This window comes from Chrysochloris asiatica, unplaced genomic scaffold (assembly GCF_000296735.1).
Source record: "Chrysochloris asiatica unplaced genomic scaffold, ChrAsi1.0 scaffold00310, whole genome shotgun sequence".
Classification (NCBI taxonomy): Eukaryota; Metazoa; Chordata; class Mammalia; order Afrosoricida; family Chrysochloridae; genus Chrysochloris; species Chrysochloris asiatica.
Window position 1 is genome coordinate 758,675 of NW_006408828.1, and position 21,431 is coordinate 780,105.

The 21,431-nt window shown below is 53.4% G+C and overlaps 2 protein-coding genes across 2 annotated transcripts; both read left to right on the forward strand.

Moving 5' to 3' along the window:
* Positions 1–1,231: 1,231 nt before the first annotated feature.
* Positions 1,232–3,647, forward strand: TMEM109 (transmembrane protein 109). Its single transcript, XM_006874989.1, has 3 exons — positions 1,232–1,468; positions 2,333–2,435; positions 3,256–3,647. Exons 1-3 carry the CDS (start codon positions 1,232–1,234, stop codon positions 3,645–3,647), a joined length of 732 nt encoding a protein of 243 aa, XP_006875051.1.
* A 2,065-nt stretch (positions 3,648–5,712) lies between these two features.
* Positions 5,713–21,185, forward strand: TMEM132A (transmembrane protein 132A). The gene is made up of 11 exons (XM_006874990.1): positions 5,713–5,812; positions 10,406–10,620; positions 10,767–10,985; positions 12,147–12,478; positions 14,212–14,361; positions 15,520–15,715; positions 15,813–15,956; positions 17,516–17,718; positions 18,871–19,150; positions 19,542–19,733; positions 20,154–21,185. The coding sequence occupies exons 1-11, from the start codon at positions 5,713–5,715 to the stop codon at positions 21,183–21,185; spliced, it is 3,063 nt and encodes a 1,020-aa protein (XP_006875052.1).
* Positions 21,186–21,431: the final 246 nt, after the last annotated feature.

Genomic DNA, 21,431 nt, shown 5'->3' on the forward strand with positions numbered 1-21,431 from the left:
AAATCTTTATGGATGCAGACCGCCACAGTTCTCTCCTGTGGAGCATTGGTGAGTTTGAACCAATGACCTTGCAGTTAGTAGGTGAGCTCTTCAGCCACTGTACCACAAGACTTCTTGCTGCAGGACAAAAACAAAACAAAAAAACCCCCAAATCCACTGTAATCAACTTGATCTGACTCATAATGACCCCTATATAGGGTTTCTGAGACTGCAAATCTTTACGAGAGTGGACAGCCTCATCTTGCTCCCTCAGAGCAGCTAGTGGGTTTGAACCACCAACCTTATGGTTAGCAGCCCATCGCTTAACCCACAGCACCATCAGGGTTTCTTGTGTATGAGAAGACCTAGCTAAATGTTCGCTTTTTATTAAAGGGTTGTCTTTAACCCTTTGTCTACTTGGGGTATGATCATCCAATATCTGAGGGTCTCTACTTTATGCCGAGGGGAACTTTGAAAGTTCTGTGCGGAGGCCATCCCCAGACAGTGACACTAAAAGCCCTGGGCTTAGGAGCTGGGCATTGGTACCTTATGCGTGCTCTGCAGCTCCCAGGAGATTCTGGCGAGGAGCCATGGCAGAGAATCACTGTCGGTCCTTGGTTCTCAGTGAGTGTCGAACTTAGAAAGTCTGGGTTCAAGTTCTGACCACTCCACTTCGCCTCCTTTTCTTTTCATCTGTATGGCTGGGGGCATGGAGGGTCACCCCTCACCTAGTGGTCCTGCAGAGCCAATTGCACATGTACAACTATTATTCTTGCTGGTGCACCTAATTGAGCATGTTTCTTTCTGTGCGAAGTTCTCTGATGGTCATTCTATGTGCACTGTTTTTGTATCAGCTTTATCCTAAGTAGATTAGACGCTTCTCGGGGATGGAGCTGTACAGTCTTATACGTCTTTTATGCTTATAGCACCTAAGAAATAGGTCATTGAATTCCCAGAACTGGAATCAACCTTAGAGAGACCTTCTTGTCCCTTCACCCCTAAGGCCTTGCAGAATGTGTGCTGGCTAATTAATATGCGAGTGGTCTGGGAAGTAAAAGCATAGCCCTTGAATCAGATGGTTGTGCCCAGTCCCAGTTGAACGTCCCAGTTTTCTGTCTGTCACCTAACAGCTCTTTCTTTCTGGCTTCCTGGGGGTTGGGTAGAAGAGGGTGTTGGACAGCTCCTAGCTTGGAGAGTGGGTTTCTCCCAGGCTCCCTGTTCACCCTGGGCTTCTCTCCTGGCAGACCCAGCCATGGCAGGCTCAGGCAACAGTCGTTCATGGCGCAAGCATCTGTTCAAAGCCATCCTGATGATCCTAGTGGTCTTCGTCCTCCTTCAATCAGCATCATCCCAGTCCCATCGAGACTTTGCACCCCCTGGCACCCAAAAGAGGGAGGCCCCGGTGGATCTTCTGACCCAGATAGGCCGATCAGTGCGAAGGACCCTGGATGCCTGGATTGGGCCAGAGAACATGCACCTGGTGGCGGAGGTAAGGCAGAGACCCCGTGATCGCAGGTAAGAAGAGGAAGGAAGAGACAGTAATTGCTCCTGGGCAGCCTGTCTAGGCTCCACATGCTCTCTGTGTCACAGACCCTAGTGCAGATGGGCCCAGAAGGCACACACAGAAGCCAGGTGGTCCCTGCTGATTCCTCCCCCAGAGCCTTCCAGCTCCATCACCATCTTCCACCCGATCCTGCTCTTTCTTCCCCAGAAAGACTGGGGAATGAGCCACCTTTATAAACTCAGGTCCTGGGTGATTGGAGTGTCTGGCTCTGGTCTTAGGTTATCAGATATAAAGACCAGAATCATTTCCTTCAGCTAGGAGGGTGTGTGTTGGGGGGATGGACTCTTAAGACCGGAGCTGTGTCTTCTACCTGCTGATATCCCAGGGACGGTGCTCTGTGCTCTGCCTGGCCATCCTGGCAGACTAAGACAAATCGTTGAGAAAGTCTGTAGTGTAGGACAGCTGATGGTTGCTTTTCACGGACGAGTCCTAGCCCCTTACAGCCATTTCCCACCTTGTCATGATTCTCCTGGAGGCTAGGAGCACCCCATATTTACAGGATGACCACTAAAGCGATTTGATGATGCCCCTCCACCCTAACCCTATGTGCTTGTAGCCTCACCACCAAAGTCTCCTGAGTTAGACCCCAGATGTCCTGGCTTCCCGTTTAGGAAGGAGTAGTGACCTGCCATCCATCATGGGCTCTGTAAGCCGATGTGGCGGGCTCGAGGCTCATCCCCCCTGGCTGAGAAACAGGCCAGGAACATTCCTGCCAGCCTTGTCCAGCGGCAGTGCTTGGGATGGGAGGAGAGGTGCATTGATACTTACAGCTTCTCGTTCTTTCTGCAGACCTGTTCTCAGGTGATGTGGGCCATCTCCTCAGCCATCTCTGTGGCCTTCTTTGCTCTGTCTGGGATCGCCGCACAACTCCTGAATGCCCTGGGAGCAGACGGTGAGTAACAGAGTCCTGGTCGTGTTGCCCAGAGTTTGACCCGTGACTTCTGCTTGAGGGAGTTAATCTCCATCAGAGCCAAGACCTTTCCAAGCCACTTGATATTTCCCAGCTCCCCCTGGAGGTGTGGCCTAAGAGCAGCCTGTAATTACCATCCAGTGTGGCTCTGTGGGCTAATGCGCTAAACTACAAAGTCTGTTTGAACCACAAGGTTGGCAGTTCAAGCTCACTAGCCGCTTCGTGGAAACCCTATACAAGGGTCTCTATGGGTTGGAACTGACTCCACAGCACTTAGCAACAACAAGGTATTTAGGCCTCTGGGTGACACAAACAAGCTGCTCGCAGCTGCTATCTTAATGGCTGGCGTTCATACCCACCCGGGTGCTATGGAAGAAAGAGCTGGCAGTCTGCTCCTGTAGAGATGACAGCCAAGACAACCCTATGGAGCAGTTCTCCTCTGTAAGGCACAGGCTCACCATGGGTGGGAATGGACTCAATGGCAGTGGTGTTGGTTTATATTTCTAAGTCAGGACTTGGCTTCTCAGTAATCACCATGTGAAACTGAAGGAAGGATCTCATTATTAAATCACAATCCAGTGAGGTACAAAGAATGGTCCCATGTAATGGATGAAAGGGAGACTCACAAGGGTTGTCTTCTAACCAAGACTTCACAGCCAATGGAAATGGAGCAGAGATTCAGACCCATGTATCTGAGTCTGGGGGGGGAGGGGGGCAGGGCCTCCCCTCCATTTGCTTCTCGCCCCCCTTCTCCTCAGCACCTCTCCAGGTTGGCTGACATGGTGATTCTCTTTCCTTTTAGGTGATCAGCTTACACAGTGCCTGAAGCTCAGCCCCAGCCAGGTGCAGACCTTCCTGCTCTGGGGAGCCGGGGCCCTGGTCGTCTACTGGCTGCTGTCCCTGGTCCTTGGCGTGGTTTTGGCCCTGCTGGGGCGCATTCTTTGGGGCCTGAAGCTCGTCATCTTCCTGGCCGGCTTTGTGGCCTTGGTGAGATCGGTGCCTGACCCGTCCACCAGGGCCCTGCTGCTTCTGGCCCTGCTGACCCTGTATGCCTTCGTGAGCCGTCTCACCGGCACCCGGGCCTCTGGGGCCAGGCTGGAAGCCAAGGTGCAGGGGTTGCAACGCCAGGTGGAAGAGCTGCGCTGGCGTCAGAGGCGTGTGGCCAAGGGGCCCCGGAGCGTGGAGGAGGAGTGAAGAGGATGCCCTGCAGTGTCGCCTGTGTCCTACCAAAGAGCTGAGCTGCTTCTGAATTGTGCAGCGTCTCCCAGCCCCCTGTCTCCAAACCCCTAGAACCTCTGCTTCTGCCCCAGGGGACCCTGTCTCCTGAGGCGCACTGTCTAGGTTGGTTCTTTTCATCCTTGGTGCGCTTCATGCCTGTCCCAGCCAGGGCGGGTTGGAGGGGCTCCCCTGCTGCTGCCTTCCCCCTCCTGCCGCCTGTCCTGGTGCTCCTCCCCTGCCAAGCTGCCTGCTCCCTTCCTGGTTTCCTCCTCCTTCTAGCCCTGGACTCCAACCAAATGGCAGTCCCTGGAGGCAGGCCCATCCTCTTCACTGCTGGAGCAGTGTGGCCTGTTGGTGGAGTTCAGTGTGGGCTTGGGGGTGAGGACCTACCTTGAGTCTGTTATAAGTGCCTTAATCCCAGCCAGCTGCGCCCTCTGGTCTTCTGTGGACTGGGGCTGCTCTGGGTTAAGAAGAGCAGCTGGCTCACAATCTTGATTCCCCTTCCGCCAAAGCCAAAGAGGGTTGGTGCAAGTAGGAGCCTGCCGAGGCCACTAGGTCCCCTGGGGGGATTCAGAGCCCATGAAGCTGGAAGGAGGACCCTCTTGTCTGCACAGTCTAGACGATCCTCAGGCTTCTCCCTCCATTCACTGCCCCCCAGGATGGCCCTCTTCCCTTCCTGTGCTCTGTGGGGGCAGGGAGGCTTGCTGGCTGACCCTCTGTACTAGGCTCTTGTTCTTGGTGTTCAGGGGCCGCTTCCTCCCTGAAGACTGAAGAATAAATGCTCAATTCTCACTGTTACGGTTTGACATGGAATCACAGTTGCAATGATATATATTTTTATCAGCGCTTGGTCAGTTTTAAATAAAGTGCACGCTACTATTTTATTATCTTGTTCCGTATAAAATCTGTTTACTTAAAGTCTGGCGTGCTTTGATTTCTCCCTCTCTTGCTAAACCCTTTTTGGCAGGGCTGCCCTGCCGCCTTCTGCCTCTAGGGGCAGTGTGACTCCAGTAGAGGGAGGGAGCAGGCAGACAGACTGGTCCCAGGGACCCTCCCCGCTGGAAGATGGGGCTTGAGGAAGGCATGCCCCCACCACAGATCTCCCAGGATCCAGCCTGAACTGTTGGAATAGTAGGGGAAGAAGGGAGAGGAGCTGGCCATTGGCCAGAAACAGACCAGTCTGCCCTGCTGCTCTCCCTCTGCCTTTGAGGCACACTCAGAAGCCAGATTAGCATTTGGTTTTAACTCAAACCTCCCAGGGTGCACCAGCTTGTCTCCTCCCCCGCAGGTCTAGCTGCGCCTGCACCTTAGTTCTCAACTGGACCCATGGGTTGGATTTTTTTCTGTTTAGGCTGCCCAGGGGATAAACGTGCAGCTAGTTCCTTGCCTAACACTACCTCACCCAACACTTCCTGACAGGCAGGGCTGGGACCCCTGAGCCAGGCCTCGCCCTTCCCAGACCCACAGGCCTCTCCCTGGAGTGGTGTTGGGCGTGATGAAACTGGAGTTGCCTGCTTCTGAAGTCGTCTTTCATACACGGGGTGGCCCAAGGCTCTGTCAGGGCAGGCCCAGGTGGTTGACAACTGGGTCCTGTGTTCTGGAATTCTGGTCTGATTCAGGTGTCAGATGCCTTTACAGATGAGCTACTTGGGGGCGGGAAGAAGGAAGAGAAAGTGGCTTTTCCCTCCGTGGCCTGGAGTTTCCTAAAGTGAGACCCTTTTGGCAGAAGCGGGCCAGCCTCTAGTGAGGTCAGTCCAGAGCAGCGGCCTCCTTGCTGACTTCTGGCGCGGGGCCGCTCTGGTTTTCGGATCTGAAGGGCACTAGGACCCGGCGGGCTGGCGAGCGGAGGGGCAGCCCGTGTGCCGCACGTCTCCCTCCCACCCTCGCGCCCGCTCCATTGTCTGCGAACTGCGGCCGCGGGGCGGCGGGCGGTGGTGGGAGCTGCCGGCTGGGTCGGGCGGCACGGAGTGGGTGCGGGAGATGCCGGGCCGGACTGCGGCCACCTGAGCCTCCAGCCTAGTCTGCCGCTTTCCATCGGAGGATGTGCGCCCGGGTGGCGGGGTGCGCGGCAGCGGCCCCCGGGGGGCCCTGCGGCCCCTGGCTCAGGCTCCTGGTGGCCCTGGCCCTGGACGTCGTGAGAGGTCAGCGGGAACGGGGGCGGGGCCGGGCGGGAGCGATGCCCGTGAGCCGGGTCCTCCGGGTGCTCGAACTAAACTAAGAGTCGGGACGCGCGCCAGAGTGCGCTGAGGGCCGAAGGCCAGGGAGGTCTGACCCCGGGGATCCTGTCCTGGGGCGCGCGCCCCTCCAGCTTTCCGCACCTTGTACCAAACCAAACCACAAAACAAAAAAAGTCCATTGCCTCAGAGCGACCTTGTAGAACAGTAAAACTGCCTTGGAGGGTTCCCAAGGTTGTAATCCTTTGGAAACAGATTGCCACCTCTTTCTCGCGCGGAGCTTCTGGTGGATTAGAATTGCCGATTTTTTTGGTTAGCAGCGGAGGGCTTAACCACTGCGCCACCAGGGCTCTTCCCTCACTTTCTACAACCGGGCAACTCCTACCTGGCCCTGGACCAGCTCAGCCGGGACCTCCCACGCCCCTACTCCCGCTCCTTCTAGTAGCTTCCCCTCCACCCTGGCATCTAACCTGGCAGCGTCCTCCCTCCCTCATCTGCCGTCCATAGAGCAGCACTTCAGGGCCTCCTTGCCTCCTTGTCATGCCCACTTCCTTGGGGAAGGAGAGCTTGACCCTTTGCCTGAGATCTGCAAGATAACTAGCTCCCCAGCTCCACCCCCTACCACCTTGGAGTCTCCAGGGATTGCCCCATCCCTAGGAAAGGGGCAGTGACTGCATGGTGCCCCCTGTCGTGGCACCAGAGGCGCCACAGGAAAAGAGTGGGGCATACTGAAGCACCCCACCTCCTCAGCATTCCTCTCTGGGAGCCCATGGCATCCTGGTCACAGAACACCCTGTAATTATCAGGGAATGGAGTGGGAGGAGGACCCAAGGCCAAGGGCCAACTTCAGGGAGTGGTAGTCACTCACCTGTTACACTTGGGACTGGCAGAGATGTCTGACACACATGCTCCCTGGTGGGGAGGGCTGTGAAGGAGGATGCAGCTATCCAGACCCCCTCCCACCTCCAGCCCCTGAGTGAGGGGCTGAGATAAAGTGGGCTCCCAGGCGGCTTTCAGCCACCTGCTCCCCTCCTTGAGGGACCAGGCAGGAGCCCTAATAATTGGAGAGTCTTGTCACATCCATTATGCCGCAGTTACAATGCCTCCCCTCCACCACCACCCAGCCCCTGCTGCCTGCCCCTTTTCCAGTGTCACTAAGTGCTCCTCAGGTGGTGCAGAGGTATCAAGTTTCACTGGACAGGGACCCAGCTCTGCAGACTTCCCAGATGTCTCCTCCAGGGGTGACTGTTATTCAGAGGAATTCTGGATTGATGCAGACAGGACTGGCTGATAGACAGGAAGATGACTAACTCACAGGAAGCAACCAGGAGGTGCACTGGAGGGAGAGCAGTCAAGGAGGACTTCCTTGAGGAGGAGGCAACATTCGTTGTCCCTGAACTGAAGAAGGTGGGAGGCTGACACTGAGGAGTGGAGCCTGCAGGCTTACTATTTCAACAGTGTAGGGAGGAGAGAGAAGCAGGGTATATGAGTGGTTAATGCCTGGAATCTGCCACTGGCTTCACCACAGTCTAGCTGTGGAGCCTTAAGTCAGTACCTTAATCTCTCTGCCTCCTGTTCATAAAATGGTGTTCGTCAGAGTGGAAACTACTCTATAGAGTTCCCTTTGCTTTAGCTACTCGATATTCAAGAAGAAGCCTCAGAATCTTTTGACATCCAATTTAGTCTTTCTTTCTTGTCTTTTTGATAACCTTTACTTTCTTCAAGTATGATATCCTTGATGTATTCCCACAACTCCTTTGGTCTTCGGTCTTTGTATTTAATGTATCAAATCTATTCTTGAACTGGTCTCTAAATTTAGGTGGAATATCCTCAAGGTTGTACTTTCGTTGATGCAGATTTGTTGTAATTTTTTTCAGCTTCATCTTGTACTTGTATGTGAGCCATTGATGGTCTGTTCCACAGTCAGCCGCTGGCCTTGTTCTGACTGATGATATTGAACTTACCCATCATCTCTTTCCACAGATATAGTCAACTAACTTGAGTCCTCTGTAGTCCATCTGGCAAGGTTCATGTGCCGTTTATATTGTTGAAAAAGAGATACTCCCAATGAATAGGTCATTAGCTTGTTGGTCTTGCAACATTCTGTCATGTGATCTCTGGCACCGTTTAGATCACCAAAGACATATTTTCCAACTACTGATCTTTTTCTGTGTTTCCAACTTTCACATTTCAATCACCAGTAATTGTCAGTGCATCTTAATTACAAATTTGATCAATTTCAGACTGCAGAAGTTAGTGAAAACTTAAATTTTTTCATCTTTGGCACTAATGGTTGTTGCATAGAATTGCATAATAGTTACATTAACTGGTTTTCTCTGTATGTGTATGGCTATTATCATCACTGACAGTAAAATTTTGCTGAAGATAATTTAAAAAAATGGTTGCAGCAGTACATGGATAGGAAACTGCTAGAAATTCAAGCTGAATTCAGAAGAGGGTATAGAACAAGGGATATTGCTAATGTCAGATGGATCTTGCTGAAAATAGGAGATACCAGAAAGATGTTTACCTATGATTATGTAAAGGCATTAGACTGTGTGGATCATGGCCAGCTATGGTTAACAATACTAAGAATGGGCATTCCAGAACACTTAATTGTGCTCAGGTGGAACCTGTACATAGACCAAGAGGCAGTCATTAGAACCAAAGAAGGGGATGCTGCATGATTTAAAATCAGGACAGGTGTGCTCATGGTGGTATCCTTTCAGCATCCTTTATTCAATCTGGTATGTTGAGCAGGTAATCTGAGAGGTTGAAGAAGGACATGACATCAGGATTGAAGGAGGATTCATCAACAACCTGTGATATGCAGGTGATACAATCTTGCTTACTGAAAGTAGAAGACTTGAAGCACTTACTGATGAAGATCAAAGACTACATCCTTCAGTACGAATTATGACTCCATGTAAAAAAAACAAAAACCAAATCTAGAATAATAAACAACATGATAAACAGAGAAAATCTTGAAGTTGTCAAGAAGAGTTCATTTTTCTTGGATCTATAAATCAGTGTCCATGGAAGTAATAGGGAAGAAATGAATTGATGTATTATCCAAAGAAGAACTGATGCTTTTGATTTATAGTGTTGATGAAGAATATTGGATATAGCACGGACCACCATAAGGACAACGAATCTCTGTTGGATAAAGTACAGCCAGCATGTTCCTTAGAATTGAGACTGGTGAGACTGTCTCGTGTATGTACTTTGAGCATGTCATCAGAGGGACTAGTCCCTTGCACAAGGGCATCCTGCTTGGTAAAGTAGAGGACCAGTGAAAAAGAGGAAGACCTCAGCAAGATGGATTGACAGAGTGGTTCTAACAGTGACTCCCACACAGTGAAGATGAGAATGGTGTAGGAGAAGGAATTGCTTCCTTTGGTTGTACATAGGGTTTCTGAGTCGGAACCAACTCCGCAACATCTCACTACAACAGTGCATAGAGTTAAAAAAAGGAAAGAGTGTGTGTCAAATGTGTAAATGAGTACTCTGCCCAAGTTAAGTGTTCACAACAATGCTCGTTATGATTGTTAAGACTAGCCACTTGTCAGTTAAGGAGATCTGGTGGCAGAAAAGGAGTTAGGGTGGGGCTGAAGGATTAGCACTGGACCGTTAACTGCAAGGTCATTAGCTGCACTTCAGGAGAAAGATGAGGCTTTCTACTCCCATTAAGATTTACAGCCTCGGGAACCCTATAATACAGGGTCGTTATAAGTCGACTCCGCGGCAGTGGGATTGGTTTAGTTTTTTTCATGGCATAACAGTTAAGCTCTCAGCTGCCTACTGAAAGGTTGGCAGTTCAAACCCACCCAAGTGGCTCTGGGGGAGAAAGGCCTGGATAGGTATTACAGCCAAGAATACTTTGCTACATGGGGTTACTGTATGTTACAATTGATTCCACAGGATTGAACAACAGTAGTACTCAGTTTACCCAATCAAATATGGCCTAAGTGGTCTTTTGGCCCCCAGGTTCTTGCTCCTCATCCCGCTTCTCGGGCATTCAGGCGACTTCTCAGACCATTTCAACATAATCCCTTACGCATCCCGCCCATAGCAGACTTGTACTTCAAGCCCCAGTTAGGAGAGGGCAAAAGGGAGCAAGCTTAGGTAGGTGGCCTAGGATTGCCATGGCAATGACTGGACTGTCCTGCCAAGGCTGTCCAAGGACCCAGGGTCTGAGGGAGTGTCTCCACTTCAACAGAGTTCATCTCTTCATGGTTCTTTACCTCACAGATTCAGTTTGGGGAGAGTCGTACCCCACAAAATGCCATAGTGATATCAGAGGTATGTAGGCCGGGGACAGGAATAGAGAATGAGGGGCATTGAGGAAGTTCTGGAGGGAGGAATGGACTGGAAGCTGGCATCCAGCAATAATGGACTGAGTCCAGATCAGATTCTCATTTTCCCTCGGGAACCTGCTGCTTGAGGGGGGCTCTTGCGGTCAGTTTTTTTCCTTCTGTGAAATGAGTGATGCCCACAGAATGAGGTCCAGTTCAGCCCCTGGCAGAGTTGTCACCATCCTTGCCCCTTCTGCCTCTCCAGTGGGCTGTGGCCAGGACTCCCTGGACCCCGTCTACCTGCCGGCGGCCCTGGAGCTCCTAGATGCCCCCGAGCACTTCCGTGTGCAGCAAGTGGGCCGATATCCGCCGGCTAACTCCTCACTGGGTTCCCGATCTGAGACGTTTCTGCTCCTGGAGCCCTGGCCCAGGGCCCAGCCACTGCTCCGGGCATCCTACCCGCCCTTTGCCACTCAGCAGGTAAGGAATGGGTACAGGGCCTCCCAGACTAATGGACTCAGAGCCTGAGGTGTGCTGTGTGTGGCTCAGTGGGGGAAACTAAGGCCCACACAGGGTCTCTCCTGAGAGACTGGAAACCAGCTCCTACTTCCCTGTTCTCCCTCTAGGTGGTTCCTCCCCGGGTCACTGAGCCCCACCAGCGGCCCGTCCCATGGGACGTACGGGCCGTGTCAGTGGAAGCAGCCGTGACTCCGACAGAGCCCCATGCCCGAGTCCTTTTCCATCTCAAAGGGCAGGATTGGCCGCCGGGTCCTGGCAGCCTGCCCTGTGCCCGGCTCCATGCCACACACCCTGCGGGCACTGCTCACCGTGCCTGCCGCTTCCAGGTGAGTGTTGAAGCCATAGAGAGGCATCAAGCACCCAGGGTGGGAGATCAGGGTTCAACCTAACAGGGAAGTCTCGGTTTTGAGAGCTTTCACAGGGGCCAGGAAAGGGTTATTTAGGGCCAGAAGGTCAGTGGTTCAAAACCATCAGCTGCTCCACAGGAGAAACATGGAGCCATCTGCTTCCATACAGAAGCTTCCCAGCCTTAGAAATGATCTAGAACAGCTCTGCTATCCTGTGGGAGCCAGAGTCAACTAGTCAGCAGTGGATTTGGTTTTGGTTTTATGGGGTTCAGTCCCTTGCTGAATTTAGGGCAAATAATTCAATCTCTCTAAGCCTCTGTCTCCCCATCTGTGGAATGAAGTGCTAACATCTGGGGTTGGAGTAAAAAGTGCGTGAGGCGATGTAGGAACAGCACTTACCATACAACAATCACTCCACACGTGTGTGTCGTAGCTGCTGTGATTTTCTGAATTGCTGTCTTCATTCTTAGAGTCTTGTCCTGGAATCCAAGGAGCTCTGGTAGCGTAGTGGTTACGAGTTGGGCTACTAGCCTCAAGGTCCACAGTTCGAAACTACCAGCTGTTCCACAGAGAAAGATGAGGCTTTCTGCTCCTGTAAAGGTTTACAGCCTCAGAAACCCTGTGCAGGGTCACTATGAGTTGGAACCGACTCCATGGCACATCACCACCATCACTACCACCACCAGTCCTGGAATGTCATGGAGAGAGTGCTCTTGTGGGCTTTGAGATTCTGAGGGAGTCCCCATGTGGCATCAGTGGTTAAGCGCTAGACTACTAACCAAAAGCTTGGTAGTTGGGAGTCACCTAGTGGTACCTCAGAACAAAGGTCTGGCAATGGGCATCTGAAAGGTCACAGCCTTGAAAGCCCTACGGAGCAGTGCTACCCTGCACACTTGGGGTGGCCGTGAATGGGAAGTGACTCAATGGCCCATGTTGTTGTCAGGGCTGTTCTGGGCCATCTTTAGAGTGTGGCATTGGAGTTGGAATGAGATCGTTCCCTGCATGTATTCCATGTCATTACATGAGCCATGTAACATGGACCATGCTGGCCCCGTCTTTCCCTCCAGCTCTGGTCCCCTGACTCGAGCACTGGGTGTCCTCTGCTCCCCATGCCAACTAGGACCTCCCCTGTCTCCTCAGCCATCCCTGGGCGCCTGTGTGGTGGAGCTGGCGCTCCCCTCGCATTGGTTCTCCCAGACCTCCACCACACGGGCCGAGCTGGCCTACACGCTGGAGCCTGCAACCGATGGTCCTGGTGGCTGTGGCCCTGGCAGGGAAGACGACCCCGGGAAGCAGGCCCTCCCAGTGGGAAATGTGGAGCTGCGGTCGGTAGACCCCCCGAAATACCAGGAGGTGCCCTTGGATGAAGCCGTGACTCTGCGGGTGCCCGACATACCTGTGCGGCCCGGCCAGACCTTCAGTGCCACCCTTCTCCTTCGGCACAACTTCACAGCCAGCCTCCTGAGCCTGCGGTGAGCACTGGGCCCCGGATTTGGGGGAGTGAGGGCAGGAACCCCAACAGGATGACAGAGATGCTGGCTGTTGGAACCCTAAACTTCCGCAAAAACACCTGCCCACCAAGTTCCCTGCAGATACAGAGCTGCTGATCACCATGGCAGTTGGCACCAGCAGTAATGGGCACAACCTTGAACTTGGAGTTAGAAGTAGGGAAGCCCTTCTCCCTGACCCTTCTCAGATCTGAGACACCTTTCTTTCTGGAAAATCTACACAGCAGAACACACACCCACTCGTCAATTTCTACATGTGCATTTCAGCAACATTGTCTCCATTCTTTACTGTGTCTCCATCTTCCCTGTCTCTTTCCATATTGCTTCACCAGCCTTGTCTTAGACTCACTGCCCTCCAAGCAGCTAGTCTCTCCTTTAGTTACTGTGGACCGTTTGATCTCATATAGATAAATTTCCTCAAACAAGGCCAGTGGTCCTGGTAAACCTTCCTTACTAATGTAGCTACATGTGTTTAAAGATGTTTTAGAGACTGATTTGGGTTCATGGTTTGAAGGTTTTCTCGGAGGACTGGGTTCTACAAGTCTAGTAAGTCTGGATTCTGTAAGAGCTTGACATTCAGTAATGGTAGCCGGTGGCCTCATGGGTGGTGGTTGATGGAAGCAGTTAAGCTTACAGTCCAGTTCCTTCTCTGACTTCTTGGTCTCCTTTGCTGTTCCAGGTGAATAGAGACCAATTGTTGTCCACTCTCAAGCTTTCCAGATCCCTCACTGATTCATCTTTGTCCAACCGGGCTAATGTCCTGGAGGCTTGGAAACTGGACAGAGAAGTTCCTGTTGGGGAGGGAGAGAGGCTAGTGCTCTGGGGATATCTACTTCAGTCTCATTCAGGCTCATGTGCTCGGCTTGCCACCCTCACCCCAGCTCTGTACCCTGTGGTCATACCTGTTCCTCCCTACAGGAAAGTGACTGCCTCTCCTGTTTGTGGATTTGTGAAGGTCTCATCCCTGTGGATCTCATGGTCGTGGGTGCTTGGCAGGCTTCCCCATCTCTGATTCCTTCCAATGCTTGCTTACACGCTCATTAGCCAGATCTTTCCTGGACACTTAGACTATGCCAGGCCCTGTGTCTCCACTCTGGAGATACCAAGAGAACAGGCTCATTCGCCGTCCATCACCAAGGAGCTCCCAGGGTGGGCATGAACAAGATCAGCACACACAGAGGTCTGTGAGCTCGGACGGAGGGACAATGGATTTTCTGTGGGGGTTGGGATGAAGGAATTTCACCTGCCACAGAAAACCAGGACAAGCTGGTAACAGCATTGCAGTGGTTGGAGGATTGATGGTAAGCTGATAAACAAAGGAAGGGCAAACCAGGGCAGAAAACATGGCCTGAGCAAAGACTTAGAGACATGGATGGCCACTGTGCATGGGGAGTTGAAGCACAAAGTATGTGAGAGAGTCAAAGAAGAGGCTGGACCAGAACCTGGTGGGTCTGGAATGCCAAGCTAAGGCTTGACCAGTGTGCAGTGGAGAGTCCGAAGTGGTCTTAGTGTGGGAGAGTGTACGGCATGACATGTGTTGAGGTGGGCTCCTTTTGAGAGCAGGGCAGTGGTTGGTGAGGAGGAGATTGAGACTGGAGGCTGGAGTCTTCAGTCCCCTGTCCTTCGTCTACCCCTTCAGATCCAGTCCATGGCTTGGCATCCACTTAGACATTCTCAACTTGTGCCCTGTCCCCCAGGATCAAAGTGAAGAAGGGACTGCATGTGACAGCTGCCCGCCCGACGCAGCCCAGCCTCTGGACTGCCAAGCTGGATCGTTTCAAGAGTTCCAAGCACCACACCACCCTCATCACCTGCCACCGTGCTAGGTCCCCAGGACCAGACTCCAGGTAGGCAGTTCCTCTTCCTGGTCTTAGAGTGTAGTGGACAGGCTTGTGTTTCTTGAGGGAAGGAGCCACCATGATGCCTCCATTTCCCCAAGCAAGCAGGCACAAGACTAGACTTTCAAGGAAGCCACACGTGGCAGGTATATCATGCATTCATTCAGCCATGTGCCAGGTACCATGAGGGTCTTCAAGACTTATTCCAGGTGATGCCAATCTATCCTGACCACCCAAGTAGAGCCCTCTTAGTCATTCTCCTGTCCCTGCCCCATGTGGACCTCTTCTTCTGAACCTTTCTAATTTATACCAGACTTCCCTGCAGTTCGAAACATTCCCATGTTTTCTTAATGCCCTGAGCCTGGGTCAGGGCCATGGACTTTGTAGCCCCTGCTCAAGTCCTGGTTCTGATGGTTTGAGAATTAATAGCCTTGGGCAAGCCAGTAAACTCCCTACTGTACCCTTCTCCCTGACTTCTGTTTTCTCATTTATAAAACAAGGAGAATAACACATCACTCTGGGTGGTGAAAAGAAATGAGATACTGCATGCCAAGCATCCAAGATGATTCCTAGCACAAAGGAAGCTTATGAGGGTTGCAATTAGCAAGGTTCAGTGTCAACTCCGGGCACTTGGAATCAAATCTTCCTCTTTGATGAACGTTGACATCAGGGGCTTTATCTGCCCTAAGAACTCGGGAAGGGAATCCTTGTGGTGCAGTGGGTTAAGCATTGGGCTCAATGACAAGTGCAGCTGTTCAAACCCACCAGTTGTGATTTACAAGGTCACACACTCTATGGAAGACTTTTACTCCGTCCTTTAGCCAGAATCCACTCAATGACCGTGGATTTGTTGTTTTTTTTTACTGGTTTAATGACTCTGGAGGGGGCTGAAGAAGGCACAGGAAGGTGGTTAAGTAGCTTCATAGATCTTGTAGCACTCAAGAGTGGACAAGAGCCTGGACTCTGGAACTGGCATACTTGCATTATGATCCCAGCCCTGGCACTTGGTGGCTATGGGAACCTGGATGAGTGGCATAGTCCCCAGACCTCAGTTTTCCTCATCTGTAAAATGGGCTCATTAGAGTGCCTCACTCATGAATGCATGATATGCACAGGACAGTGCCTGGTGGCTAGTAAGCACTCAGTTCCTCTCTCTTCTTCAACCAGCCCCCTTGGACTGTCCGAGTTCCTGTGGGTAGACTTTGCAGTGGAGAATGGCACCGGTGGGGGAGTGTCGGTCACTCGCCCCGTCACGTGGCAGCTGGAGTACCCTGGCCAGGCCCCCGAGGCAGAGAAGGACAAAATGGTGTGGGAGATCCTGGTGTCAGAACGTGACATAAGAGCCCTCGTCCCACTGGCCAAGGCAAGGAGCTTCCACCTCTGCCTGGGCGGGCAGAGGCCAAGTCCCAGGGGCCCCACCAGCCAGGGGACTTGGGACTGAGCTCCCCCTGTACCCCCAGACAGAAGAGCTGGTGAACACGGCCCCGCTGACTGGAGTGCCCCGGCATGTCCCCGTGCGCCTTGTCACCGTGGACAGCGGGGGGGTCCTGGTGGAGGTGACAGAGCACATTGGCTGCGAGTCGGCCAACACACAGGTCCTGCAGGTGAGAGGCACGTGCCAACCTCATGTAAGTAGGCATTTGTGCACACACACCAATTCACCCCAGCTTGCCTCCTTCCCCATTTGACTCTCTTTGAGAGCCGCTTCTCTTGAGACCAGAAACCTCCTAGGGGCACCTCATCTAGCTTCTTTTGTTCCTCCATAGCTAAGTGACAGTCAGGTAGCTCCATGGGCCCCCTGATAAGGCACTTCCATGTTCATTGTTGCACTGGCAGAATCCCTGGATCAACTAATTATTAGCCAAAAAGTTGGTCTCAATCCACACAGTGGTGTCTTGGAAGATAAGTCTGGAAATCTTGATTGCAGAATCACAGTGTTGAAAACCCTATAGAGCAGTTCTACTCTGCACACACTGGGTCACTGAGTCACAGCCAACAACAACAACAACAACAACAACAACATACTGTGTTGGCAAATGAGCTGATGTGGGAGAGCTGAGAGCTTGTACTTTAAGGTCACAAGGTTTTAGTTTGAAACGCAGCTTTCTTATCTCCTAGCTGTGTGATCCTGATCTTTTGATTTCTCGGAGTCTGTTTCCTACACTGTAAAATGGGTCCTGGTGTGGTGCTGTAGGATAAACACTGGACTGCTAACTACAAGGTCGGCAGTTCAAACCCACCAGCTGCTCCTCGGAAACCCTACACAGGATCACTTTAAAGTCAGAACTCACTCGATGGCCCTTAACAATAACAACAACAAAGGTATATGTTTTTTGGTTGTTGTAAGAATTAAAAGTGTCTAGGACAGTATCCAAGGCACCCTGGTGGTTCTGTGGGTTGACTTTGGGCTGTTCATCACAAGGTTGGCAGTTCAAACCCACAAGCCGTTCTGTGGAAGAGTGATGAGGCTGTCTGCTCCTGTAAAGATTTGCAGTCTTGGAACCCCTGTATAGAGTTGCTATGAGTTGGAATCAATTCGATGGCCTGGATTTGCTTTCCGGTTTGCTTAGGACAGTATCCAGTAGAAACAATGGTAGTAACTGCAGTTATAATAATAATAATAGTTATTACTGAAGCCTCGCAATAACCCAATAGGTACAAACAGGCAGCTCAGCTCCTGAAGGGGAAGCGGGGAACTTGTGTTTACACAAATCCCGGTCATCCTAGTGGGGAGGAAGGCGTCTTTCTTCCCCTGTGGTGGTACTTTGCTCACAGGTATATGGCTTCTAACTGGTTCCCACCTGTGGGTCCTTGGATGGATAGGTCCTTCTACAATAGCTGACTGCCCCCCTAGCTCCAGTAACAGTGTCCTAGGCCAGCATGACCAAGGAGCCAACTTTTGTGATTTCAAGCCCCTCCTCTACTGGAGGAAGACTCTGGTACATGAGCCCCAGGTGAACTCACAGAATGCCTGCCTCCTCCTTCATCACATGATGAAATCCTTAAGGACTGGTTTAACCAACAAGCCTCCACAGCATACCTTAAATCGAAATACAGAAGTGAATTCCAGCTGCCCTCCTCTCATTTCTTCACCTCAGAGCCTTCTCTGGCCTACACCTGTCTCCATGACTCAGCTGCTCCCCCTTCCTCTGCCTTCCCCCAGGTGTCTGAGACCTGTGATACTGTGTTTGTGGCTGGCAAGGAGAGCCAGGGTGCTCAGGGGGTTCGGGTGGCCTTCTGGTGGCGCCGGCTGCGGGCCTCGCTGCGATTGACTGTGTGGGTCCCCATGCTGCCCCTGCGCATCGAGCTGACCGACACCACCCTGGAGCAGGTCCGAGGCTGGAGGGTCCCAGGCCCAGCCGAGGGGTGAGTGCAGACCTGGGAAGGCTGGCAGGCCAGGGGCACATAGTGGACCCCAGCTGGAATCTAAGATATTGCAGGATTGCTCGCAGCTCCTTCCTGCCTAGTGCTGTCTCACAGTACTCAGCCTCTGACTGTGTTATTCAAAACTGGTCTCTTTCCTGCCTCAGCTCTCTAGTCTGTTGCCGGTATACTCTTACTTTCCCCCTGAGAATATAAGCTCCATGGGGGTAGGGCTTTGGGTGGCTTTCTAAGGACTTCTGGTGTGGTGCTGTGGATCAGCACTGGACTGTGAACCACAAGGTCGGCAGTTCAAACCCACCAGCTACTTCTCGGAAGCCCTACCGCTATGAGTCAGAACTGACTTGATGGCACTTAACAACAACAACAATAAGGAGCCCTGGAGACACTGCAGGATAAGCACTGGACTGCTAACCACAAGGTTGGCAGTTCAAACCCACCAGCCACTCCATGGAAGAAAGATGAGGCTTTCTGCTCCATAAAGATTTACAGCCTCAGGAATCCTATACAGGGTGGCTATGAGTCAGAATTGACTCGGCGACAGGGGGTGTGATCTTTTGTTCACTAGTCCCTAGGTGATGCAAACAGTTTGGACTGGACAACTAGCCTAAACTTTGATTCCAACCCACCCAGCTGTGCAGCAGAAGAAAGGCCTGGAAATCTGTTGTTAAGCGTGTTCGAGGAATGACTGGTGGGTTTGAACCTCTGACTTTCTGGTTAGCAGTCCAATGTTTATCCTACAGTGCCACACCAAACTTCTCCAGAGATTACAGCCCAGAAAACCCTATGGAGTACTATTCCGTAATACATGGGGTCTCCATGAGCCAGAATTGACGACCAGCAGGACGTTTGGTTTGGGGTATTCTGTCCACTGCTGTATCCTCTAAGGCTAAGATGGTACCTCGCTCAGTAAACGTTGAATCAACTTCACGGGCTCTCAGCGGAATCCAAGCCTCCTCAATGATGGCGGTCCCTTTAGGAGTCACAGTAGGGTCAGAGGCTAGATAAAGCCCAGGCATCAACAGGAGCGGATCGGACTGGGACATCAGCGCCTCCAGGGGTCTCCAGAGGGCTGGGTTCCTCAGCAGGTGAAGGGAGGTGTCCGCAATGACCCCGCCCTTATGGCCCTTCCCGCAGGGCCTTGGAGCCAGATGCCGCTGCTGGTACGGAGGAGGCAGAGCGGCGCGCCCGCGGCTGCCGCCTGCAGTACCAACGCGCTGGCGTGCGTTTCCTTGCTCCGTTCGCTGCCCATCCGCAGGACGGCGGCCGCCGCCTCACCCACCTGCTTGGCCCTGACTGGCTTCTGGACGTGTCCCACCTGGTGGCGCCCCACGCTCGTGTCCAGGACCCACGCATAGCCTCGCTGGAGGGCGGCCGCGTCTTGGTGGGCCGGGAGCCTGGCGTCACCTCCATCGAGGTAAGGGGGCGGGGCGCTGGAGGGGCGCTCACTGAGAAGGATGTGGGTGGCCCCAGCATGCCTGGGAAGTTGTAAAGCGTGTAGAGGGGTCCAGGGCGTGCTGGAAAGGTGTGTGGCTTAGGTGTGCGCAGCACAGATTGGGAGGTGAGTGAGAGTGGGTTGGGCCACATAATGGGCCATGTTCCTTAGGTATAAAGGGCTGGGTGAGGGCATATGGTGCCAGTCTTGAGAAAGGAGGGACAAGGATGGGTGGGGCTTTGACCTAAGTAGTATAGCTCATGGGAGTGTGCTGGGAGCAGAAACTAGAGCCCTTTGTGGGGGTGGGGATCTGGGGTCTCACAGAGGGGAGGGGCTGTCTGTGTATAAGGCCCCCACCTTTCTCCCACCTCAGGTGTATTCCCCGCTGTCTGACTCCATTCTGGGGGAGCAGGCATTGGCCGTGACAGATGACAAGGTGTCGGTGCTGGAGCTGAGGGTGCAGCCAGTGATGGGCCTATCAATGGCTCTGAGCCGGGGTCATGCCCACCCCGGAGAGGTCACAGCCACGTGCTGGGCACAGTCAGCCCTCCCCGCCCCAAAGCAGGTGACAGTTGGAGGCCTGGGGGATGAGGTCAACTTTTCCGGATGGAGGCTGATGACTGAGGGGGGCTGGGAGGAAGGGAGCCCAGGTACCTCGACCCTTCACTTAAGGGTTTTCAGAATGAGGACTTACTTCCCTAAGAGGTAGTGAGCTCTCTGTGGCTGGAGGTAATCAAGCAGTGGCTGGCCTGAGTATGGAAGTGGGAGGTTGACTAGATGGCTCTAACTGAGGACCCTTCTGGGGTTGAGTGGCAGACAGGTGGTTGACACCAGTCCCCTCTCTCCCTGTGTTGTGTCCATCTGCTGTGTCTCTGTTTTCTCTCTGGTCTCTTCTTCCTGTGGCCTGTCTCTGTGGGAGTGGTCTCTGTGTGCATGCATGCGTTCCCGCCCTGCGTGTCTCTGCCTGTGTCCGTGTGCCCCACAGGAGGTGGCCCTCTCTCTCTGGCTGTCCTTCTCTGACCACACCCTGGCCCCTGCCGAGCTCTATGATCGTCGTGACCTGGGACTGTCCATCTCAGCCGAGGAGCCCGGTGCCATCCTGCCAGCAGAGGAGCAGGGGGCCCAGCTCGGTGTAGTAGTGAGTGGGGTGGGGGCTGAGGGGCTGCCCCTGCATGTGGCTCTGCACCCAGCCGAGCCATGCCGCCGAGGCCGCCACCGAGTGCCCCTGGCTTCAGGCACTGCCTGGCTGGGACTGCCCCCTGCCCCCACTCCAGCCCCTGCCCTCCCATCCACCCCTGTCCGGATCCCATTGGCCACAGAGGCTAGCCTGGATGGTGAACAGCGGGCAGTGGGCAGTGTGGGGGTCAGTGGGGGAGTAAGGGGCAAGTTTGAGCTGGCCGAGGAAGAAGCTGAGGCCAGGGAAGAGGAGGACGGGGAGGAAGAGGAGGAAATGGTGCCTGCCCCTCAGCGGATCACTGACCTCGAGTTGGGCATGTATGCTCTACTGGGCATCTTCTGTCTGGCCATCCTCATCTTCTTGGTCAATGGTGTGGTCTTCGTGCTGCGCTATCAGCGCAAGGAGCCTCCCGACAGCGTCACCGACCCTACCTCCCCACAGCCCCACAACTGGGTCTGGCTGGGCACTGACCAGGAGGAACTGAGCCGTCAGCTGGACCGGTGCTCCCCTGGACCGGCTAAGGGGGAGGGAAGCTGCCCCTGTGAGAGTGGGGGAGGAGGGGAGACCCCAGCCCAGGCCCCTGGCCCTGATGGAAGCATCACTAGCTCTTCCGGCACCCTGGCCCGCAAGGAAGCTGGGGGGCGGCGGAAGCGTGTTGAGTTTGTAACGTTTGCGCCAGCCCCCCCAGCCCAACTGCCCGAGGAGCCCGTAGGGGCCCCTGCAGTGCAGTCCATCCTGGTGGCGGGTGAGGAGGACATCCGCTGGGTGTGTGAGGACATGGGGCTGAAGGACCCTGAAGAGCTACGTAACTACATGGAAAGGATCCGAGGCAGCTCTTGACCCTGCCCCAAGCCACTGACCCAGCTCTGTCGTTGGGCAGCCAGCCCAGGCAGCAGGGTGAGGTCCCACAGCCTCCTGCTGCTTCTCCTGCTCTGGTGCTTGTTGGTCCAAGTCCCCTGACCGGTCCCTTGCAAGGACTCCCACCCAGGCCCCCAGTGCCCCTCCCCTTGTCCTAGACCATGGTCGTGAGGAAGGGTTTGTGCCCTTATTTATGGGAACCATTTCATTCCTTGTTGGATACAGAAT

What these genes read in the sequence shown, in the direction of transcription:
- TMEM109 (XM_006874989.1), top strand. Translation starts at nt 1,232, where the DNA reads ATGGCAGGCTCAGGCAACAGTCGTTCATGGCGCAAGCATCTGTTCAAA. An exon ending in ACATGCACCTGGTGGCGGAG is followed by an intron (nt 1,469 to 2,332) that starts GTAAGGCAGAGA and finishes TTCTTTCTGCAG; the next exon opens with ACCTGTTCTCAGGTGATGTG. An exon ending in GAATGCCCTGGGAGCAGACG is followed by an intron (nt 2,436 to 3,255) that starts GTGAGTAACAGA and finishes CTTTCCTTTTAG; the next exon opens with GTGATCAGCTTACACAGTGC.
- TMEM132A (XM_006874990.1), top strand. Translation starts at nt 5,713, where the DNA reads ATGTGCGCCCGGGTGGCGGGGTGCGCGGCAGCGGCCCCCGGGGGGCCC. An exon ending in GCCAGCCTCCTGAGCCTGCG is followed by an intron (nt 12,479 to 14,211) that starts GTGAGCACTGGG and finishes CCTGTCCCCCAG; the next exon opens with GATCAAAGTGAAGAAGGGAC. An exon ending in TCCCCAGGACCAGACTCCAG is followed by an intron (nt 14,362 to 15,519) that starts GTAGGCAGTTCC and finishes TTCTTCAACCAG; the next exon opens with CCCCCTTGGACTGTCCGAGT.